The sequence below is a fragment of the Miniopterus natalensis genome, chromosome 3, assembly GCF_054644295.1.
Source record: "Miniopterus natalensis isolate mMinNat1 chromosome 3, mMinNat1.hap1, whole genome shotgun sequence".
Classification (NCBI taxonomy): domain Eukaryota; kingdom Metazoa; phylum Chordata; class Mammalia; order Chiroptera; family Miniopteridae; genus Miniopterus; species Miniopterus natalensis.
Window position 1 is genome coordinate 95,452,804 of NC_142083.1, and position 20,494 is coordinate 95,473,297.

General features: G+C 43.4%; 2 protein-coding genes and 1 pseudogene across 2 annotated transcripts in view; 2 read left to right on the top strand and 1 right to left on the bottom strand.

Annotated features, from left to right (window-relative positions):
* Positions 1 to 628: 628 nt before the first annotated feature.
* On the bottom strand, positions 629 to 2,083 carry HBZ (hemoglobin subunit zeta). The gene is made up of 3 exons (XM_087815144.1): positions 1,944 to 2,083; positions 976 to 1,180; positions 629 to 848 (listed from the first exon to the last, which is right to left on the bottom strand). The coding sequence occupies exons 1-3, from the start codon at positions 2,036 to 2,038 to the stop codon at positions 720 to 722; spliced, it is 429 nt and encodes a 142-aa protein (XP_087671270.1). The 5' UTR covers positions 2,039 to 2,083; the 3' UTR covers positions 629 to 719.
* A 4,135-nt stretch (positions 2,084 to 6,218) lies between these two features.
* Positions 6,219 to 6,773, top strand: LOC107539646 (large ribosomal subunit protein uL6 pseudogene; annotated as a pseudogene).
* A 2,296-nt stretch (positions 6,774 to 9,069) lies between these two features.
* NPRL3 (NPR3 like, GATOR1 complex subunit) overlaps positions 9,070 to 20,494 on the top strand; it is a 45,962-nt gene continuing 34,537 nt past the window's right edge. The window contains exons 1-2 of the mRNA XM_016216233.2: positions 9,070 to 9,295; positions 19,327 to 19,396. Of these exons, the coding sequence (XP_016071719.1) occupies positions 9,178 to 9,295; positions 19,327 to 19,396 (188 nt within the window). The 5' untranslated portion in view covers positions 9,070 to 9,177. The remainder of the gene's footprint in view (positions 9,296 to 19,326; positions 19,397 to 20,494) is intronic.

Genomic DNA, 20,494 nt, shown 5'->3' on the forward strand with positions numbered 1-20,494 from the left:
CTTGACCTGAACCGAGCCACAGACCCTTCAGTCCACAGGCCATGCTCTAACCACTGAGCCACACCGACTAGGGCTGTCATTTTTTAATTTGACAACCGAGGGAAAAAGAGATCAGTGCCCCTGCCTAAATAGTCAGGTATTGCATGTTTTAAAAATTGTTAAGGCACACTGGTTAAAAATCGCTGCTCTACAAAAATGCTTGGGCGTCTTATGTGCCAACAAATGTTTAATGGCAGAGGCGATGGGCCTGCGCCTGGCAGGGCGGGGAGAGAGCGAGCGAGTGGAAACGAGCGAACGCCTTCACCGCGCCTTTCTTCCTGGTGCGTGAACCAGGCCGCAGGAAAACTTCCAAGGGAGAAAGGGTGGAAACACCGTGCGCCCCCGGCAGAGCCAGCGGCGCCAGGGGGCTCTGGTGCTGCCCCAGCCCAAATCCCGAGGACGCGCTGTCGGCCGCCCGCCCGGGTCTCCAGTGCCCTCCAGCCCAGGGTGCCGACCTGCCCTCTGAGAGGCCCTGGGGTCGGCGCAAAGGATTCCTGCAGCCCGCCAGGAGACCCAGAGGTGCACCCGCCACCCCCCCCCCCCCCAGGAGCCGCAGTGAGCACGGAGGCGCGGATTTCGTTCGTTCCTTTATTGGGGAGTTCCCAGAGGCGGGGGGTTAGGGAGGCCCCCCAGAGCAGCGGAGGGGTCGCAGCCTGGCCTCCGGGGCCCCTCGGCTGCGCTCAGCGGTACTTCTCAGTCAGGACGCTGGACACGACGGACAGGAACTTGTCCCAGGCGGCGTGGGCGTCGGCCGTGAAGTCCGCGGGGAAGTGCGAGGCCAGCGTGACCAGCAGGCAGTGGGACAGGAGCTGGGGGCGGGAGCGGGCTGGGTGCTCTCGGCTGGGGGCGCCGAGCCTCTGTCGCCCAGACCCTCCCCCTCGCACGCCGGCCCCGCCTCCGTCCCGCCCGGCCGGACCCCCCTCCCCCCGCGCCCACCTTGAAGTTGACCGGGTCCACGCGCAGAACGTAGGCGTGCAGCTCGCTCAGCTTGGCCAGCGCGCCCGCGATGTTGTCAATGCTCTTGACCGCGTCGCCCACGGCGGCCACCACCTTGGAGCCGTGCGCGCGCAGGTGCGCGGAGCCGGGGTGCAGGTCGAAGTGTGGGAAGTAGGTCTTGGTCTGGGGGTAGCTGGTGAAGAGCCTGCGCGGGGTGGGGTGGGGTGGGGGGGAGAGCGGGACCTTGGTGAGGCCAGGACGGCTGCTGCCTCGAGGGCAAGACTTAAGCGGCGCCAGAAAATCCAGCAGTCAGGTAAATCGTATTTTAACGCAATATTTTAAAACATAAATATTAATGCAGCCCGGCCGGGCGTGGCTCAAGGGCTGAGCATCGACCTAGGATCCAGGAGCTCTCCGTTCGATTCCCGGTCAGGGCACATGCCCGGGTTGCGGGAATCAATTCCCAGCAGGGGACGTGCAGGAGGCAGCCGATCAACGACGACTCTCATCATTGAGGTTTCTCTCTCTCCCTTCCTCTCTCTGAAATCAATAAAGACATATTTAAAAACAAATATTAATGCAAAAAAGAAAAAAATCACATTGAACAAAATATTAAAATTTTAAATAAAGACAGAATCAGTATTGGATCCTGTCGCCCCAGGCTCCAGTGTAGCAGAGCACTATCTCACCCTCGCTGCCCCATCTTTCACTCATTCCTGCCTGCTTTCCTCCCTTCCTTCCTCCCTCCCTTCCTTCCGCCCATGTTTGTGGAGGCCTGTGTGCTGGGTCCAGTGGCAGAGTGTGAGAGGCACAGTCCTCATCGCCCCTCCCCATCTACCTGCTCACAGACCACCATCAACGCCTCCCCACCTCTACTCAAACTCACTGATCCCTCCTCACTGTCCCCTGTCCTCACTCACCCCACATTGTCACCTACCTGGCCCCATCCCAGCCTGTCTGGCACTCACCTCTCCAGGGTCTCAGTGCCAATGGCATCTGCCTGTGTGGAGATCTTGCCCCACATGGACATGATGATGGTCCTCTCGGCCTTGGTCAGAGACATGGCGATGTCGGAGCTGGAGCTGGACCTGGAGCTGGTCGTGGTCAGGACTGCCCTCTGTGGTGCTCAGCCCCCAGGGTGCACTTATATACACAGAGTCCTGGTGGGAGCCAGGCTATGGGGACGGTAGGGGCTGTGGGGGCTGTGGGGGTGGGGTCTCTTATCAGATTCAGTGACAATGGGCAGTCAGAGCCTGGTGGGACAGGTGGGGTGAGGGGTTATCACTCCTGCCACCTTTGCTGGGTCTTAGAGGGGGTGTTGGTCACAGCCTGACCAGAGTCCAGCAGAGATAGGGGCCCAGCCAGCCCAGGAGGTCATGCCTGCATTTGCAGCCCAGCTCTGCACCGTCCTTGTCCATTTCAGACTCACAAAATGAGGGAAACCAGAGGAGCAGAGCCCAAAACACACCCTCCTGGGACTGGAACATGCCCTGTGCTGCCTGCCTGGCTCCCAGGTAGGATCCTGTGGCTAGTCCATCCTGGCTGCATGTCAGCTCCCTCCCCCTTGGCTCTGTGATTCCAGATTTCCTATGAGAAAGCAATGGTTTTGCCCACCTGGCACTGAGGAAAGATGTACTAACTAGGTCTGTCCCCCGAAAAGCTAGGTCAATAAAAGATAATTATCCTAGTATCATCTACCATTAAGGGATTATAATACTGCTCACCATTTCATCATTTTAACAATGAGACAAATATTCCTTTTAATTTTATTTTAACATATAATGAAATTGACTCTTTTAGTGTACTGCTCTGTGAATTTTGGCATGTGTGTAGAGTCATGTAACCCCCCCCCCCCGAAAATTACCTGCTCCATCACCCAAAGAAACTCCCACCTGCCACCCCTTTGCAATCTCAATCTGGATATAAATTGTCAGTTTGATGTGTCATATATCCCCCAAGTCTGTAGTCTGCCTCCACGGCCTTAATGCTGTTTTTTGTTGTACAGGAGTTTATAACTTTTTAAATTGATTTTAGAGAGAAAGAGAAGAAGGGAGAGACAGAAAGAGAGAGAGAGGAGAGACAGAAACATCGGTCTGTTGCTCCACTTATTTATGCCTTCATTGGTTGATTCTTGCATGTGCCCTGACTGGGGATTGAACCCAGAACCTTGACATGTTGGGACAACGCTCTAACCGACTGAGCTACCCGTCCAGGGTCAGAAGTTTATGCTTTTAACGCAGTCAAAGTTAGTGATTTTTTTTTTTTTTGTCCCGTTTAAAAATGTTGTACTATTGTATTCACAATAGCCAGAAGGTGCAAACAACCCAAATTCCCAGCAGTGGATGAGTGGGTAACTCAACTATGGTATTTATGGAATTACAATGAGATATTATTCAGCCATAAAATTAAGCGGGAATACACCCTAACCATGGATGAACCTTGAAGACATTATACTAAGTGAATGAAGCCAGATACAGTGGCCACATTTTCTATGATTCCGTTTCTATGAAGTGTCCAGAACAGGTAGATTTGTAGAGACAGAAAGCAGGTGCTGGGGTCTTGAGGGATGGGCAGCAATTACAGACAGGTACTAGGTTTTCTTTTGGGATGGTGAAAATATTTTAGAGTTAGATAATGATGGTTGCACACCATGGTAAACACACAAAATGTTACTGAGTTAACCTATAAAATGGTTAATTTTGGGTTGTGCAAATATTACATTGCTTTTTAAAAAAGTGAAATAAGCATTGTGCCATATGCTGAAGTGTAGAGAACTGTCTATATTACCATTCTAAGAACTCTACTGTTTGGCATTGGAGTTGGGTGACAGTCCACCTTGGACTGATTTTGTGTGGTTGTGAGGTAAGGTCTGCTGTCTGGTTTTCACTGACATTTATCGAGTGCCTTCTAAGTCCTGGGCCACGGTAACTAACACTCTCCATGTTGGGTATTTGACCCTCACAGCTCTCTGTGAGGGAAATTTTATATTATTATCATTACATGTTTTAAGGTAAGGAAGTGGAGGCTTGGGAAAGTTATGAAACATGTTCAAAATTTCAGTGGAGGAAGGAACCAGTCCTGATGGGAGAGGAGACCTAGGTTTGGTGTGGGCCAGGCTGCTGGCCCTTTGGGGGTTGGGCAAGTCTATTCTGTCCCTGGGCCTTGGTTTCCTGTGACACAGGAGCCCAAGCCTGTGCTCCAGGACACTGAGACCTACTGGTCTCTGGGCAGAATTCAAATCCCCAGGCTTGTTCTGAGCTTGTGTAGCTAGAGCTGAGCTCAGAGACCCTCCCCTGGAAGCAACTCCTGGGTGACTCTGTGCAGGCTAATTAACATAGTGAGCCCCAGTTTCACTGTTTAAACCTCTCAGGTGGAGGTTAGAACAGCCTCCACCTCACTGTTAGGAGGGATAGTGGCACCGTGAATTCAAGATTATTGTAGTTGCTATGGTTGGTGAGTGATTCCTCCAGGGCAGGCACACCATACCAGAGAAGGTGGAGGTGTGGAAGCAGGTCCCAGATAGGGTCTTTGAGCTCCACCCAGCCCTCTGGCAGAGGGTGGTGTCTCCATCAGGCCCAGGCTGAGTGGCAGGACTGATAAGGCCTGGCCCTGCATAGGGGACCAAGGCTGGGAGGTAGGGTCAGGAGTTTCTGATTCTAAGAATCCATTTACCTTCAAAAAAGTAGGTTACAAAAGAGTTATTTAAATTTAAAATGAAGACTTAGAGTTGTGGGGCATTTGCAGGGAAGAGTTTGAGAATGTACCCTCTAGTGAGAGGAGGTGGGCCCTGGGCACATGGTTGTCCAGGAGCAGTGTGAGGGCATCAAGCTAACACTATACTTTGAGATCATCTGCTCCCAGTCCTGTTACTGGTGGGGAACCTATAGCCCAAAGCATGGCCAGCCTACCTGGGTGTCCCTCGGGATGCCAGCACCAGCCTGGACTGGCCAGGAAATGACAAGGAGCTCTGATTTCTATAACAGCCCAGTGAAGTTGACAAATGTAGACTCTGAGGTGGTGCTGATGAGGGTGGTGTGGGAATCAGACCTCTGCTTGCTCCAGTCCGGCCTTGGTCAGTCCTGCACCTGAGTCCTATGAGGGCAGCCTGGAAAGGAATGTATCCAGACCCCTGTGTGCTGGGATCCTGGTGATCTCCTTTCATCTTTCATGGATTCCAATGCACATTATGATGAAAAGATATTAACCATTTAGCCATAAAAAAAACAGTGAGTGCTAGTGTTGTGAAAGTTGCTAGTAGGAAGTGGGCCCTGAGGGATAATTGGGGAATGGAAAATTCCTCCAAGTCTGGGACTTCCTCCAGCTTAGAGATCGTCTCCCCGAGTCCCTGGACACCAGACCTGCTCCTCCAGGCTCGGGGCCATGGGACTATTTGGTAGGGTAGCAGCATGGTCCAGGGAAGTTGGGGGAAGGAGGCCCGAAGCCTGAGGCCTTCTCCTTATGTCTGGGTACCCACAGATTCCTGGTAGCCTTGTGGGGACACCCGTTACCATGGCTGGCCATCTCTCCAGACAGTGGGCTCTCCCTTTTCCATCTCAGCCCCACTTCCTTCTTCTGTGCCCTTATTTCCATTCCAGAGACACTCTTGGGAACTGTGGGAGAACTCAGAAAACTTTTGATCAAACATAATATCAGAACATACAAGACTGGGAAAAGGCTCACAGACTCTGTAACAGGGGGTAACTATCCTGAAGAGAACACATCAACCCTTATGGCAACAAGAAGGCCCTGCGAGGTACTGGCAAATAATCAAGTGACACAGTTCTCCACCTCAGTATAATCAGAGAAACGCAACATAGGATAAGAAACCATTTTCCTTTTTGGGAATTTTGGAAAAAAATAAAGTCAATGCTATGCAGCCCCGTGTAGGGCAATGAGTGTGTTGGTAACGTCTGAGGAATTTCAAATGCATGTGCCCATCACCCTGGCAGGTTCAACCCATGAATCTGCCTTACGAAATACATGTTTGTGTCAGCTTCAGTGCAAGAGGTTACTTCAGTAACCCTCTAGTCAAGTGATTACATTCTCATGCATTTGAAGTGCTTGAGAAAGATTTGGAAACAGCCACAGTAGACGTTAACTGCAGTCACCACCTGGGGGAAGACTGGGATGGAGTGGGTGTGGTGATTTAAAAAATAGCTGTATTGAGATATAATTTGTGAGATATAATTTGCACCCATTTAAAGTGTGCAATTCAGTTTTGTTTTGTCGCATCTACTGTGAGGATGAAAACCATTCTCAGCAATCAGGCTGTCAACATTCCAGAAAATGTCGACATCACTCTGAAGGGGCCGCACAGTTACTGTGAAGGGCCCCAGAGGCACCCTGTGGAGGGACTTCAATCACATCAACATAGAACTCAGTCTCCCTGGGAAGAAAAAGAGGCTCCGGGTTAACAAGTGGTGGGGAAATAGAAAGGAACTGGCCACCATTCACGCTGCCTATCACGTACAAAATATGACGAAGGGTGTTACACTGGGCCTCCATTACAGAATGAGATCTGGTGCTCACTTCCCCATCAATGTGTAATTCAGGAGAATGGTTCTCTTGTTGAAATCAGAAATTTTTTGGGCGAAAAATACATCCGCAGGGTCTGCATGAGGCCATGTGGTGCTTGTTCAGTATCTCAAGCCCAGAAAGATGAGTTAATCCTTGAAGGAAATGACACTAAACTTGTATCAAATTCAGCTGCTTTGACTCAGCAAGCCACAGCAGTTAAAAACAAGGCTATCAGAAAAATTGATGGTATCTATGATTCTGAAAAAGGAACAGTTCAGTAGGCTAATGAACAAGATCTAAGTTGTTCAGCTATAGAAAGAGCAAGATGCCAGATGATTCCTCAGATTTACTTGTGATATTTTAAAGATGCAATAAAAGCCATGTATTGATTTGGGGGGAGGGGGGATAAAGTGTCCAATTGATTGGGTTTTAGTATATTCAAAGAGCTGTGCAACCATTAACATAAATTTAGAACATTTATCACCCTCAAAGAAACCCCATATCCATTAGCAGTCACACACCTCCAACTACCCCAGCCCTAGACAACCTAATCTGTTTCCTGTCTGTGTATTTGCCTATTCTGGACATTTATATAAAATGAAATCATACACTATGTATTTTTTCAAAGTTCATTCACGTGTCAGTACTTCAGTCATTTTATGACTGAATACTATTCCTCTGTATAAATTACACCAGATTTTATTCAACCACTCATCAATTGACAAACATTTGGCTCGTTTGCACTTTTTGGCTATTATGATGTTGCTATGAACATGCATGTTTTTGTGTGGAGTTATGTTTTCATTTCTTTTGGGTATATTCCTAGGAATGGAATAGTTGGGTTGTATGGAAACTCTATACTTTACCTTCTGAGAAACTGCCAGACCGTTTCCCCAGTAGCTGCACCATTTTTCACACCCTCCAGCAATGTGTAAAGGCTCCAATTTCTCCACCTCCTTGCCAACACTTATTTTGTCTCTTTGATTATAGCCATCGTAGTGCGTGTGATGCGGTATCTCTTTTTGGTTTTGATTTGCATTATCCTAATGAGTAATGATGTTGAGTATCTTTTCATGCGCTTATTGACCATTTTTCTATATTCTTTGAAGAACTATCAATTCACTTCTTTGCATGTTTTTCAATTGGTTACTTGTCTTTTTATTGTCGAGTTGCAAGAGTTTAAAAAAAATTAATCTGGATACAATTCCCTCATCAGATATGTGAACTGTAAATATCTTCTCGTATTCTGTGGGTGCTCTTTTTACTTTCTTGGTGGTGTCCTTTGAAGCACAAAAATGTTTAATTTGATAAAGTCCAAGTCTAAGTTTTTCTTTAGTTGACTGTGCACTTGCTCTGGTATCTAAGTAACCATGGCACAGTCCAAAGTCATGAATATTTACCCCTATCCTTTTTTGTAAGAATTTTATAGTATTAGCTCTTATGTTTAGGTCTATAATCCATTGAAGTGATTTTTAAAAATTCTTTAAAATGTGTACTTTAGTAAGTACAAAGTATATAAACAATTAGGTAAGCTTGTGGAGAAGCTGATCAAGATATATAAATTAAGAGATATGACTATCTAAATTTTTTTTCTTCCAGAATATTTATTAAAGTTGTTTAATGTATAATTCCTCATCTGTCATTTTGGAAGTCCTTTACTGTAAAGACCATTCTTTTGTTTAATAACAAACAGCAGCCACAGTGTCAGAGATTATTCTGGAACTCCACGTTGGATGTATTCGACTTCTTGAGTCACAAGTTTCCTTCTATATTTCTGAGGTAATGGTTTTATTATTTCTGCAGTGTCTGGTGGACCCTGACGCATCAGCCAATCTGGCGATGTACTTCCCTTAGAAGGCTGTGAAATTGAAGAAGAGGGAGATGGTAGTCCTGCTGATCTCAAAACTGCTGATACATTGGGTTTAGGATTCTCTCTCCTGTCAGGGAACCTTACAAATGGAGTATGTGGGTTGACTACCTGAACAACCCGGCTATCACGGCCCCTGAGAAGGGGTGGCTTCTGAAGTGATTTTTCAAAAGCTTTTTCATTTTAGTAGTTTACATTCGTAAGTTTAAATTTTCTGCCCAAAGCAAGTATTACTTTTATAATGAAGAACGCATCATTTCTGGGGGTTTGACAGCTGCCTCGAACTCCAAGAGCTGATCCAGCCTCCGTCACCCATTCGCGCAGATCGGCCATACCCTTCTCCCGAAGCTGGACTCCACGCGCACCCGTAGCTTCCCGGAAAGAGCCCCGCGCCTGCGCACATGGCCGCTCGCGCCTGCGCAGACGCCCCGGGCCGCGCGCGGGCACCTTCGGCTCTTTTGCATCGCGCTGTGGCGGAAATCTCGCGATCTTGGCGGGACGCGCTAGGTCGCGCGTAGGTTTGGTGACTGTGGCGCTGGTTCCGCCGTCCCGGCTCTCCGCGCCAGGTGTTTCCGTGGCCTCGGTGGCGTCTTGTCAGGTCCCCGTCCCCCTACCCCTCTCCCGCCCCGTGGCGTCTTCCCCAGGCCCCGCCACCTCCCGGCTCCCGGTCCCCCTCAGAGCCCCCCAACACCACACGCCAGTCCAGTCCTCCTCAGGTCTGCCCCAGTCCTCGGCGCGTCTTCCTAAAGACCCCCACCCCCGGCTCGGCCCCAGAGCCCCTCAATCCTCCACCCCTGCCCCCGGGGTCCCACGGTAGGATGGGGGACAACACCAGCCCCATCAGCGTGATTCTGGTGAGCTCGGGGAGCAGGGGCAATAAACTGCTGTTCAGATACCCCTTCCAGAGAAGCCAGGAGCACCCGGCGTCCCAGACAAGTAAGTGAGCGCTGGGAGCGGGCCTGGCGCTTCCGGGCATGCACCTGGCGGCCGGACCAGAGCAGCCAGCTGCAGGGGCCCCCTCACCGCCTCGCTCGGTACAATTCAAGTCCTTTACTTTTTTCTTTTCCTGATCATACAGTCGCTGTCTACTCTTTGTAGAGTACTGTTTGGAAAGAGTAGGAAAGTAAAAAGAAATAGGAGAAAGATCACTCATAATTCAACAGGCCAAAGCCCCCTATTGCTAACATTTCATCCATGTCTGCAGCCTTTTCAAAAAATAAGTAAGCACTGCATGTGTTAACTTAAAAATAAAAGGCCAAAGTGAGATGCAACAAGCATTTACTTGAGATCAATAAGAAGAGCTATTTGGGATGCTCCCAGTAGTGCTCTGATTGAGGGACAAAGGCAGCGGGTATTTATGAGAAAGGGAAGGGGAACAATTATATCAATAGAAGGGGGGCATTTATTTCTATTGGTCAGATTCTAAACAATGTTTTTAATTTTTAGTCCAGTAGCCATAAGTCAGGTACAGTATTTGCTTTGTTGTATCTTTACAATCAGTTCTTTGGGGCATAAGGTTGCTTAAGCCCAGTCCAAAGGTTATCTTGCCCAGTTTTAACATTTCAAGATTTGAGGCATAGGACATGCAAGGCAGTTCCTCTGGGATGGCAGCTCCAGCTCCATTTTAAAGTGGCTCCATTTATTGTTATTTTTTGACATATAAATGTATTCGGCTTGGAAAAAATAGGAAATTACAGATCCATCTGGTTCCTTTGACTGCCTACCACCCCCAGTTCTGCTCCCCCTTTGCAGGAATAACTTCTTACCATTTTAGTAATTGTCCCTCCTGTACATAGATACCAACTATGTATCCATAGGAAAATAGTATATTGTTTTGGGGATTTTTTGTCCCTCACATAAATGTATTGCTCTGCAGTGGCTTTTTTCCACTGAACAGTTTTTTTCACTGAACAGCCTTGGAGTACTGTGTGATTTAGTAAACAGAGACCACCCTCACTCTTAGTTGTAATGTACAGCTTCTGTGGATGGACATTTAGGTTACTTGCAGTTTTTCACCATCATGAATGTTCAGTTTGTAATTTATATTTTGTTTTAAAATTACCTTTAAATTTGTTAATATGGTACAAAGTTTTAAAGGTACAAAGGGATTTAGATTATGAAAAGAAAGTTCTTTCCCACCACTGACCTCCCCAGCTACCCATTTCCCCTTATAGGAGCAGCTGCTGTTACCATTTTCTTGTGCCTCTTTCCAGAATCTTCTGTGTAAATACAAGCATATGCATGTATTATGTTACTTTTTCTAAGCACAAGTGAACAAACACACTGTAGGCACTGTTTTGCTGTGTGTGTTGGTTTCATTTTAACTTTATATCTTGGGTATAGTTTCAGAATTAGGATCAGAATCATGGGATGAACATACTGTGATTTATTTATCCAGTCCTCTGTTGATGGGCATTTAAGTTCTTTCCAAAATTTTTGCTACTATAACCAGTGTGAATGTCCTTTGTGCATATACACGGTGTCCCCCAAAAATGTATACACTGTAACAGCTGATGGCTCAATTTTGAAAATGAAATGCATTTTAATAAACACTGCCTTTATAATTATTCAAAGTGTGTGTATGCACTTTTTGGGGACACCCTATATTATCATTTTGCTGGTTATAGGATTAATTCCCAGAAGTGGGATGGTTAAATCCAGGGGATAATGAGCATATTTCTTTCTTTTCTTTTTTTGTCAATTACAGTTGTCATTCAACATTACTTTATGTTAGTTTCAGGTATACAGCATAATAGTTAGACATTTATATAATTTATTTATTTATTTAAAAAATATGTCTTTATTGATTTCAGAGAGAGGAAAAGAGAGGGAGAGAGAGAGATAGAAACATCAATGATGAGAGAGTCATTGATCGGCTGCCTCCTGCACTCCCCTGATTGGGGATCAAGCCCGCAGCCCGAGCATGTGCCCTGACCAGGAATCGAACCCCGATCACCTGGATCCTAGGTCGACTCTCAACCGCTGAGCCATGCCTAGCCGGGCTATATAATTTATTAACTGATCCACATGATAAGTCTAATACCCACCTGGCACGATACATAATTTTAAAGTATTATTGAATATATTTTCTATGCTGTACTTTACATTCTCATGACTATTCTGTAACTACCAATTTGTGCTTCTTAATCCCTTCAACTTTTCACCCAGCTTCCTAGCCCCCTCCCATCTGGCAACCATCAGTTTGTTCTCTGTATCTATGAGTCTGTTTCTGTTTTGTTTATTTCATTCTTTAGATTCCACATGTAAATGAAATCATATGGTATTTATTTTTTTCTGTCTGACTTATTTCACTTAGCGTAATATCCTCTAGGTCCATTCATGTCACAAATGGTAAGATTTCATTTTTTTATGGCTGAGTAATACTCCATTATATATATGGACCACATCTTCTTTATCCAATCATCTATTGATGTGCACTTAGATTGCTTCTATATCTTGGCTATTGTAAATAATGTTGCAATGAACATAAGGGTGCATATATCTTTTTAAATTAGTGCTTTGGGCTTCTTCCTATAAATACCCAGAATTGGAATTTCTGGGTCATAAGGTAGTTCTGCTTTTAATTTAAGAAACCCTCATACTGTTTTCCATAGTGGCCACACCAATTTGCAGTCCCACCAACAGTACACTAGGGTTCCCTTTTCTCCACATCCTTGCCAACACTTGTTTGTAGATTTGATGATAGCAATTCTGACAGGTGTGAGGTGATACCTTATTGTGGTCTTAATTGGCATTTCTCTGATGATTTCTGATGTCTAATCTGTCTAATCTGTATGTTCTCTTTGGAGAAATGTCTATTCAGTTCCTCTGCTCTTTTTTTTTTTTTAATACATCTTTATTGATTTCAGAGAGAGGAAGGGAGAGAGAGAGATGGAAACATCAATGATGAGAGAGTCATCATTGATCGACTGCCTCCCACATGCCCCCGACTAGGGACCGAGCCCGCAACCCTGGCATGTGCCCTGACCAGGAATCAAACTGCAATCTCCTGGATCCTAGGTTGATGCGCAACTGCTGAGCCATGCCCGGCCAGGCCTCTACTCATTTATTAAAAAATATTTTGTTATTGATTTTTGGAGAGAGAAAGAGAAACATCTATGTGAGATTGAAACATCGATCAACTGCCTCTTGCACACCCCCCACCAGGGATCGAGACCACAGCCTGGGCATGTGCCCTGACCGGGAATAGAACCCTCAACCCCCTAATGCAAGGGATGATGCCCAGCTAACTGAGCAACACTGGCCAGGGCCTCTTTCCATTTTTTAATTGGATTGTTTGTTTTTCTGGTATTAAGTTGTGTGAGTTCTTTATAAGTTTTGGATATTGACCCGTTATTGGATGTACTATTGGCAAATACCTTCTCTGTGTGTAGGTTGTTTTTGCATTTTGTTGATTGTTTCCTTTGCTGTGCAAAACTTTTTAGTTTGATGTAGTCTCGTTTGTTTTTTTCTTTTGTTTCCCTTGCCTGAGGAGATATACCAAAAAAAAAAAAAATGTTACTGAGAGCAGTGTCAGAGTTTACTGCCTATGTTTTCTTCTAAGAGTTTTATGGTTTGGGATCTTACATTTAAGTCTTTAATCCATTTTGAGTTTATTCTTGTATATGGTGTAAGAAGGTGGTCTAATTTCATTTTTTTGCATGTATCTGTCCAGTTTTTCCAACACCATTTATTGAATAGACTGTTTTTACCCCATTGTATATTTGTGCATCCTTTGTCATAGAGTAATTGATCATATAGTTGTGGGTTTATTTCTGGGCTCTCTATTTTGTTTCATTGATCTGTGTGTCTGTTTTTATTCCATTACCATGCTGTTTTGATTACTATAGCCTTATAGTATAATATGAAATCAGGTGGTGTGATACCTCCAAGTTTGTTCATCTTTCTCGAGATTGCTGTGGCTTTTCCGGGTCCATATAAATTCTAGGATTATTTGTTCTAGTTTTGGTGAAAAATGACGTTGGTGTTTTGATACGGATTACATTAAATCTATGGATTGCTTTGGGTAGTATGGACATTTTAACAATATTCTTCCTATCCATGAGTATGGTGTAAGCTTTCATTTATTTGTATCTTCTTCAATTTCTGTCTTCAACATCTTACAATTTTTCCAAGTCGTTTACCTCCTTGGTTAAATTTATTCCTAGGTTGTTGGTTTTTTTTAATGCAGTTTTAAATGGGAATGTTTTTTAAATTTCTCTTTCTGATAGTTTATTATTGGTGTGTAAAAATGCAACCTCTCTGAATATAGGACTTCCAATACTATGTTGAATAAAAGTGGTGAAAGTGGACATCCTTGTTTCTGATATTAAGGAAAAGACTTTTACCTTTTCCCCATTGAGTATGATGTTAGCTGTGGGTTTGTCATATATGGACTTATTATGTTGAGGTATGTTCCTTCTATTCCCACTTTACTGAGAGTTTTTATCATAAATGGATGCTGGATTTTGTCAAAAATTTTTTCTGCATCTATTGATATGACCATATGATTTTTATGCTTCATTTTGTTTATGTGGTGTATCACATTAATTGATTCGTGGATATTGACCTAACCTTGCATCCCAGGAATAAATACCACTTGATTATGGTGTGTGATCTTTTTAATGTATTGCTGAATTCAGTTTGCTAGTATTTTTTTTAGTCATCAGAGGATATGTTTTATTGAGTTTATACAGAGAGGAAGGGGGGGGGAGAGAGAGAAACATTGATGTAAAAGAGAAATATCAATTGGTTGTGTCCTGTATGTCCCATGACCAGTAATCAAATCCACAACCTTTTTGGTGTACTGAGACAATGCTTCAACCAACTGAGCCACCTAACTGGGGCCAGTTTACTAGTATTTTTTTGAGGATTTTGCATTTAAGTTTATCAGGGATATTGGCCTATAATTTTCTTTTTTTGTAATGTTGTTGTCTGGTTTTGAAATCAGGGTAATGCTGGCCTCATAAAATGAGCTTGCGAGCCTTCCCTCTTCATGAATTTTTTGGAATACAATTTGAGAAGGATATGTGTTAATTCTTCTTTGAATATTTGGTAAAATTCACCTGTGAAACCATCCGGTCTAGGACTTTTGTTTGTTGGGAGTATTTTGATTACTGATCCAATTTTGTTAGTAGTAATCAATCTGTTCAGATTTTGTTTCTTCTTGATTTAGTCTTGGAAAATGGTATATTTCTAGGAATTTCTCCATTTCTTACAGATTGTCCAATTTGTTGGCATATAATTGTTCTTAGTATTTTCTTATAATCTTTTGTATTTCTATAGCGTCAGTTGTCACTTCTCTTTCATTTCTGATTTTATTTAATTGGGTCCTTTACTCTTTTTTTTTTTTATAGAATTTATTTTAAAAAATAAACTTCAAAAACAAGGGAGACAGAAAACATGATTGGTTGCCTGGGAATAAGAGAAGGGACTAACTCCAAGGGGACACAGGGGAATATTTGGGGTGATGGACCTGGCTGCTTGCTTACGCAACCAAAAGATTGAACATTAAGGATGATTTTACTGGATCTAAATAACTCAATTTTTAAAAAAGATTAAAAGGATAGCCAAAAATTTACCCAATGTAAAAAAATATAGAGCTTATGGTTTTCTCTTGTGGATAGTAAAAACAATTACTATAGGTATAAAGAAAGGAATAGTAAATGAGATAGATCTTCAATATACAAAGTGTTCTCAAATGTTTTTTAAGAAAAATATGCTTATGCAGAAATAATATTTCTTTTTGGATTTATGATTTGACTTGAAATTTTTCTCTGGGAATAAAAATGCTAGAAATGCTTATTTTTAAATTTCACCAAAATCTTGGTAATAAGCGAGGCATTAAGACAATAGAGGGTTCTAAAATTAGATCTATAGAGCATTTTACTGTAAAAATATGTACAACTTTTAATTGAAAAATTTTATCTTGACAGTTAAAAATGCAGTATTTAGACAAATATTCAAATTTTCTTGAAATACAAAAATGCAAATGTAACATACTACATACAGTGTAACAAAATGTAACATAAACTACATATTGAGCTAAAACTGGATGTAGTTGTTTTTACATAACTGGTATTTAGAAACTCTTCAAACTCTACCTGTAAATGAAAAGTTAATAGGCAGAATTGTCTTTGGCTGTACAGGCAGCTCTTGCTTGGTGCCCTCCAACTACACTGTGGGCCTGACAACTTTCCTTTTGGCTGTTTATGGTGTAGGTGCATCAGGCCCTCCATCTCAGCCAGGAAAGAGTACTATGTCTTTGAAGTCTCTGAAAAGTGAAGAGACTGAAGGCATAGTACAGTGCTAATCCAGGAGGGTCCTCACCAGGCTGACTTTTATTTATTTATTTTATTTTTATTTTTTAAAAATATATCTTTATTGATTTCAGAGAGAGGAAAGGAGAGGGAGAGAGAAGATAGAAACATCAATGATGAGAGTCATTGATCAAGCCCACAACCCAGGCATGTGCCCTGACCGGGAATCGAACCCTGATCTCCTGGATCCTAGGTCCACGCTCAACCGCTGAGCCACGCCCGGCTGGGCACCAGGCTGACTTTCAAAGTTTTTTGTTTTGGGTTTAGGATTCTGCTTAATCACCATCACTTTCACATTGTTGTCATTCTTCTCGTCCCCCTCCCCCCCTTCTCCTTAAGCATTTTCAGATATTTACTACCTTGTATCTTCTTTGGTAATATATCGACAAGAAACTGGAAGTTTCCGATTCCTCTGCAGTATTTGAGAAATCAGTGTAAGCTCTTTCTTTTCTTTCCCACTGCCACGTCTGTAGGAATGGGTGGCAAGATGCTGAACAGCGCCCAGCTGGCCGTGGCTCAGCAGTTGAGCATCGGCCTAGGATCCAGGAGATTGGGGTTCGATTCCTGGTCAGGGCACATGCCCGGGTTGCGGGCTGCAACCGATCAATGACTCTCTCATCGTTGATGTTTCTATCTCTCCCTCTCCCTTCCTCTCTCTGAAATCAATAAAGATATATCTAAAAAAAAAAAGATACTGAACAGAGAGTTCCTCCTGTGGAAGCCCTCTAGCTTCCTGCGATAGCGTGAGGGCCGTTTGGGGAGTTGGGGCCCCGAAACCTCGAAATAGGCCCAAAGCTGAAAGCGAGAAGCAGGGAGCAGGCTGCGGGTCCAAAGTACGCCAGGCGATGGAGACAGGGCTGGAGGCGAGACAGGAGACCCTTGCCAGTCTGCCCCGCCCCACGTGAGCCCTGCTCGAGCTCCTATTTTTCTTCTTGATGAGCCTGCTTAAAGGTTTATCAGTTTTATCTTCTGGAAGAACCAGCTCTTGGTTTTATTCATTTCTTTTGGTTTTTTTGAAGACTATATATTGTTTATTTCCATTCTGATCTTTATTATTTCCTTAATTCTACGCACTTTGGGCTTTGTTCTTTTTCTGGTTCCTGTAGGTATAAGGTTAGATTATTTGATATTTTTCTTGTTTTTTTAAGGTAGGCTTGTATTGCTACAAATTTTCCGTCTTGGGAGTAGCTTTTGCTGTGTTCCATGTATTTTGGGTTGTTGTGTTTTCATTTTCATTTTGTCTCAAGATATCTTTCGATTTTTTCCTGAATTTCATTGTCAACCCATTCATTGTTTAGTAGTATGTTATTTCGCCTCTATGTGTTTGTGTGTTTTTCATTTTTTTCTTGTAATTTACTTCTAGTTTCTTACCATTGTGGTCAGAGAAGATGCTTGATGTGATTTTTCTTCTTCTTAAGTTTATTGACACTTGTTTTGTGGCCTAACATAGTATCTTGGAAAATGTTCCATGTGCACTTGAAAAGAATAAATATTCTGTTGCTGTGAGGTGAAATGTTCTCAGAATATCAATTAAACCCATTTGGTTTAATGTGTCATTTAAGGCTGCTGTTTCCTTGTTGATTTTCTATCTGAATGATGCTATCCATTGATGTCAGTAGGGTGTTAGAGTCCCTACTATGACTACGTTACTGTTGATCTGTCTCTTTATGTCCATTAATATTTGCTTTATATTGGGTGCATACATGTTTACAAGGGTCATCTTCTCTTGTTGGATTGATCTCTTTATCATTATGAAATGTCTTTCCTTGTTTCTTATTATAGCCTTTGGTTTGAAGTCTGTGTTGGCCCTGGCTGGTAGCTCAGTTGGTTAGGGTGTTGTCCTGATACGCCAAGGTTGTTGGTTTGATATCCAGTCAGGGCACATACAAGAAGCAACCAGTGAATGCATAAATAAGTAGAACAACAAATTGATGTCTCTCTCTCTCTCTCTCTCTCTCTGTTCCTCTCTCAAATCAATAAATAAAATTTTTTAAAAAGTCTGTTTTGTCTGATCAAAATACTGCTTTCCCAGCTTTTTTTTTTGGTTTGTTTCTGTTTGTGTCAAATATCTTTTTCCATCCTTTACTTGCTGAGAGTTGTGTGCACGTGCCTCCTGTTTACCTCCCAGAGCCCTGAGGAGCAGGCCCTGAGATGGGAGAGGAAGGATGTGGGAACATGGGCCCCACAGCTGGGGAGTCTTTGGTTCAAAAGCCAGCATAATTTTCTCTTCCATATGACTACCTAGTCCCAAATAATTTTATAGAATAACACACCTTGCCCCCACTGATTGGTTCTGCTGCCTTTATCACATACTAAATTCCCATGTTTATTTGAGATTATTATTATTATTATTTTAAATATATCTTTATTGATTTCAGACAGAGGAAAGGAGAGGGGGAGAGAGAGGTAGAAACATCAATGATGAGAGAGTCATTGATCGAGCCCACAACCCGGGCATGTGCCCTGACCGGGAATTGAACCCTGATCGCCTGGATCCTAGGTCGATGCTTAACCACTGAGCCACGTCTGGCCGGGCTGAGATTATTTTTTATTTTTCTTACCTCTCCCAATGATCTCTCTGTGTGTGGGTTTCACACTAATGAATTATTGTAACTTTATACTGTGTTATACTATCAGGATTAGTCATTATTGTTACTTTTCTTTTTCAGCATTATAAGGCAGTTCTTGCTTACTTTTTCCTGTAAACATTAATATTAACTGTGTTAGACCCCACTCCGAAGGCTTTGGTGTAGTTTTGGAGGTAATTTTAAACATGTTGATTAACTGGGAAAAAAGGGTATCTTTATGTTAAATCTTCCCATTCAAGGGCATAGTATGTTTTCTATTCATTCTTATCTCCATTGTTAGCATTTCCGTTTTCTTCTTGGGCCTCCTGCTCATGATAAACTTGCTCATGTTCACCCTTAGGTCTGGTAAGGTATTGTTGTTTGTGTATGTGAAGGCTTTGGGTATATGGACTTTTAAAAATTCTTTTGCCTGTACTTTTTCCTACCTAATTGACATCATATACTGAGAGGGTGTATGTGTATCTATGTGTATTTTATATATATCTATTCTCTTTTTCCCCAGCTTAATAGTAGCAAAAGCATTTCCTATGTTATCGTAACTTCTTGGAAACCATAATTTTTTTGGAAAATTTTTTTATTTTGGTAAAATAGATATAATATGAAATTTGCCATTTTAACCTTTTTTAAGTGTGCAGTTCAGTGGCATTAATCACATTCATGATAATTCACCATATTGTATAACCAGCACCACTATTTCCAAAACTTTTCATTACCCAAAACTGAAAATTATAACCAAGCAATGACTCCCCATTTTCCCTGCCCTCAGCCTCTGGTAACCTCTAATCTACTGTCTGTCTCTGTAAATTTGCCTGTTGTAGATATTTTATTAAGTGCAATATTTGTCCTTTTGTGTCTGGTTTCTTTTTCTTAACATAATGTTTTTAAGTTCATCTATGTTTTAGCATGTGTCAGAACTTCATTCTTTTTTATGGCTGATTAGTATTCCATTGTGTGTATATACCACATTTTAGAAACCATCATTTTTACTGGCTCCACAATCCTCCTGTATGTGGATAGATCCTGGTTTCTTAGCCATTGTCTCCTTTTTGCCCTCACTCAGATAAGCCTCGTAGCAGATATGCTGTCAACAACACTGGAGATCATGCCGAGGACCAGGACGGCGACTCCAGGTAAGGACCCTGAAGTCACTCTGTGATGGAGCTAGTCCTGCCCCCATGTCTAGGCAAACCCCCACCTCCTGTTGACCTAGATGTTTCCTCTGAGAAACTGGGTGTTCTTTTTCCCATTTGGTGGGTGTTTTGGGTAGTGCAGAGCTGGGGATTGATTTGCCAATCTCTGGCTTGCTGCATAATTTGGTCACATGTTCCAGCGCTGGGCTGTGTGGTTAGTAAAGCATGTTGGAGAACAGATGAGGCCATGTTTGTTTTATTTATATCTATATGTCTATATCTTTATAGGTTTCAGAGAGAGAAAGGGAGAAGGAGAGAGATAGAAACATCTATGATGAGTCATTGATTGGCTGCCTCCTGCACGCTCCCTACTGGGGATTGAGTCCACAACAGGGGCATGTGGTCTGACCAGGATTGGAACCTCAATCTCCTGGATCACAGTTCGATGTTCAACCACTGAGCCACACCGGCTGGCGCGAGGCCATGTTTCTGTAGGACATTTATCTCCTATGAGGCGAACATGGAGGAAAGCAGACCCTAGTGCTGTCCTCAGACCTTATTCCTCAGGCATGTGCCCAGAGGTCAGATGTATGTGTTCAGGTGCAATACAGTCTGTCCAGGTGGTGATACAGGCTGAGAGTTAGGGCTGATTTGACCCTTGGTCTTTTAGGGCACAGATGAAAAGTGGGTCTTGTTCCTTCCTGTGTGTGCCCCCTTGTTCTCTGTGGGAAGGGCTATCATGCAAACATGAGAAATGACCGCTTCTGCCTTCTTATGTTCATTTTAAAGCTTAGTAGATGGTAACACAGGCCAAGATGAGGGGGAAAAGATTGTAAATTGCCTCTTCTGGTTCCCCTAAACATAGCCAGAGCCTTTGTGGGCCAAAGGACTTAGCCTCCACAGTCCCATGGGAAAGTGGCTGAGGTCCCCACACTGGGCCTTTGCCATGCAGCTGTTCGTGCAGTTTCCCTCAGTTCTCTGATAAGGCATTGCAGCTACCATAGTGTTGTGCAGTCCCAAGAGCATGGTTTTTGTTTTTTGTGTGTAAGAATGTTGGGGGCCTCTGGCGTGACAAGTGACTGTCTCTGAAGGGAGCAG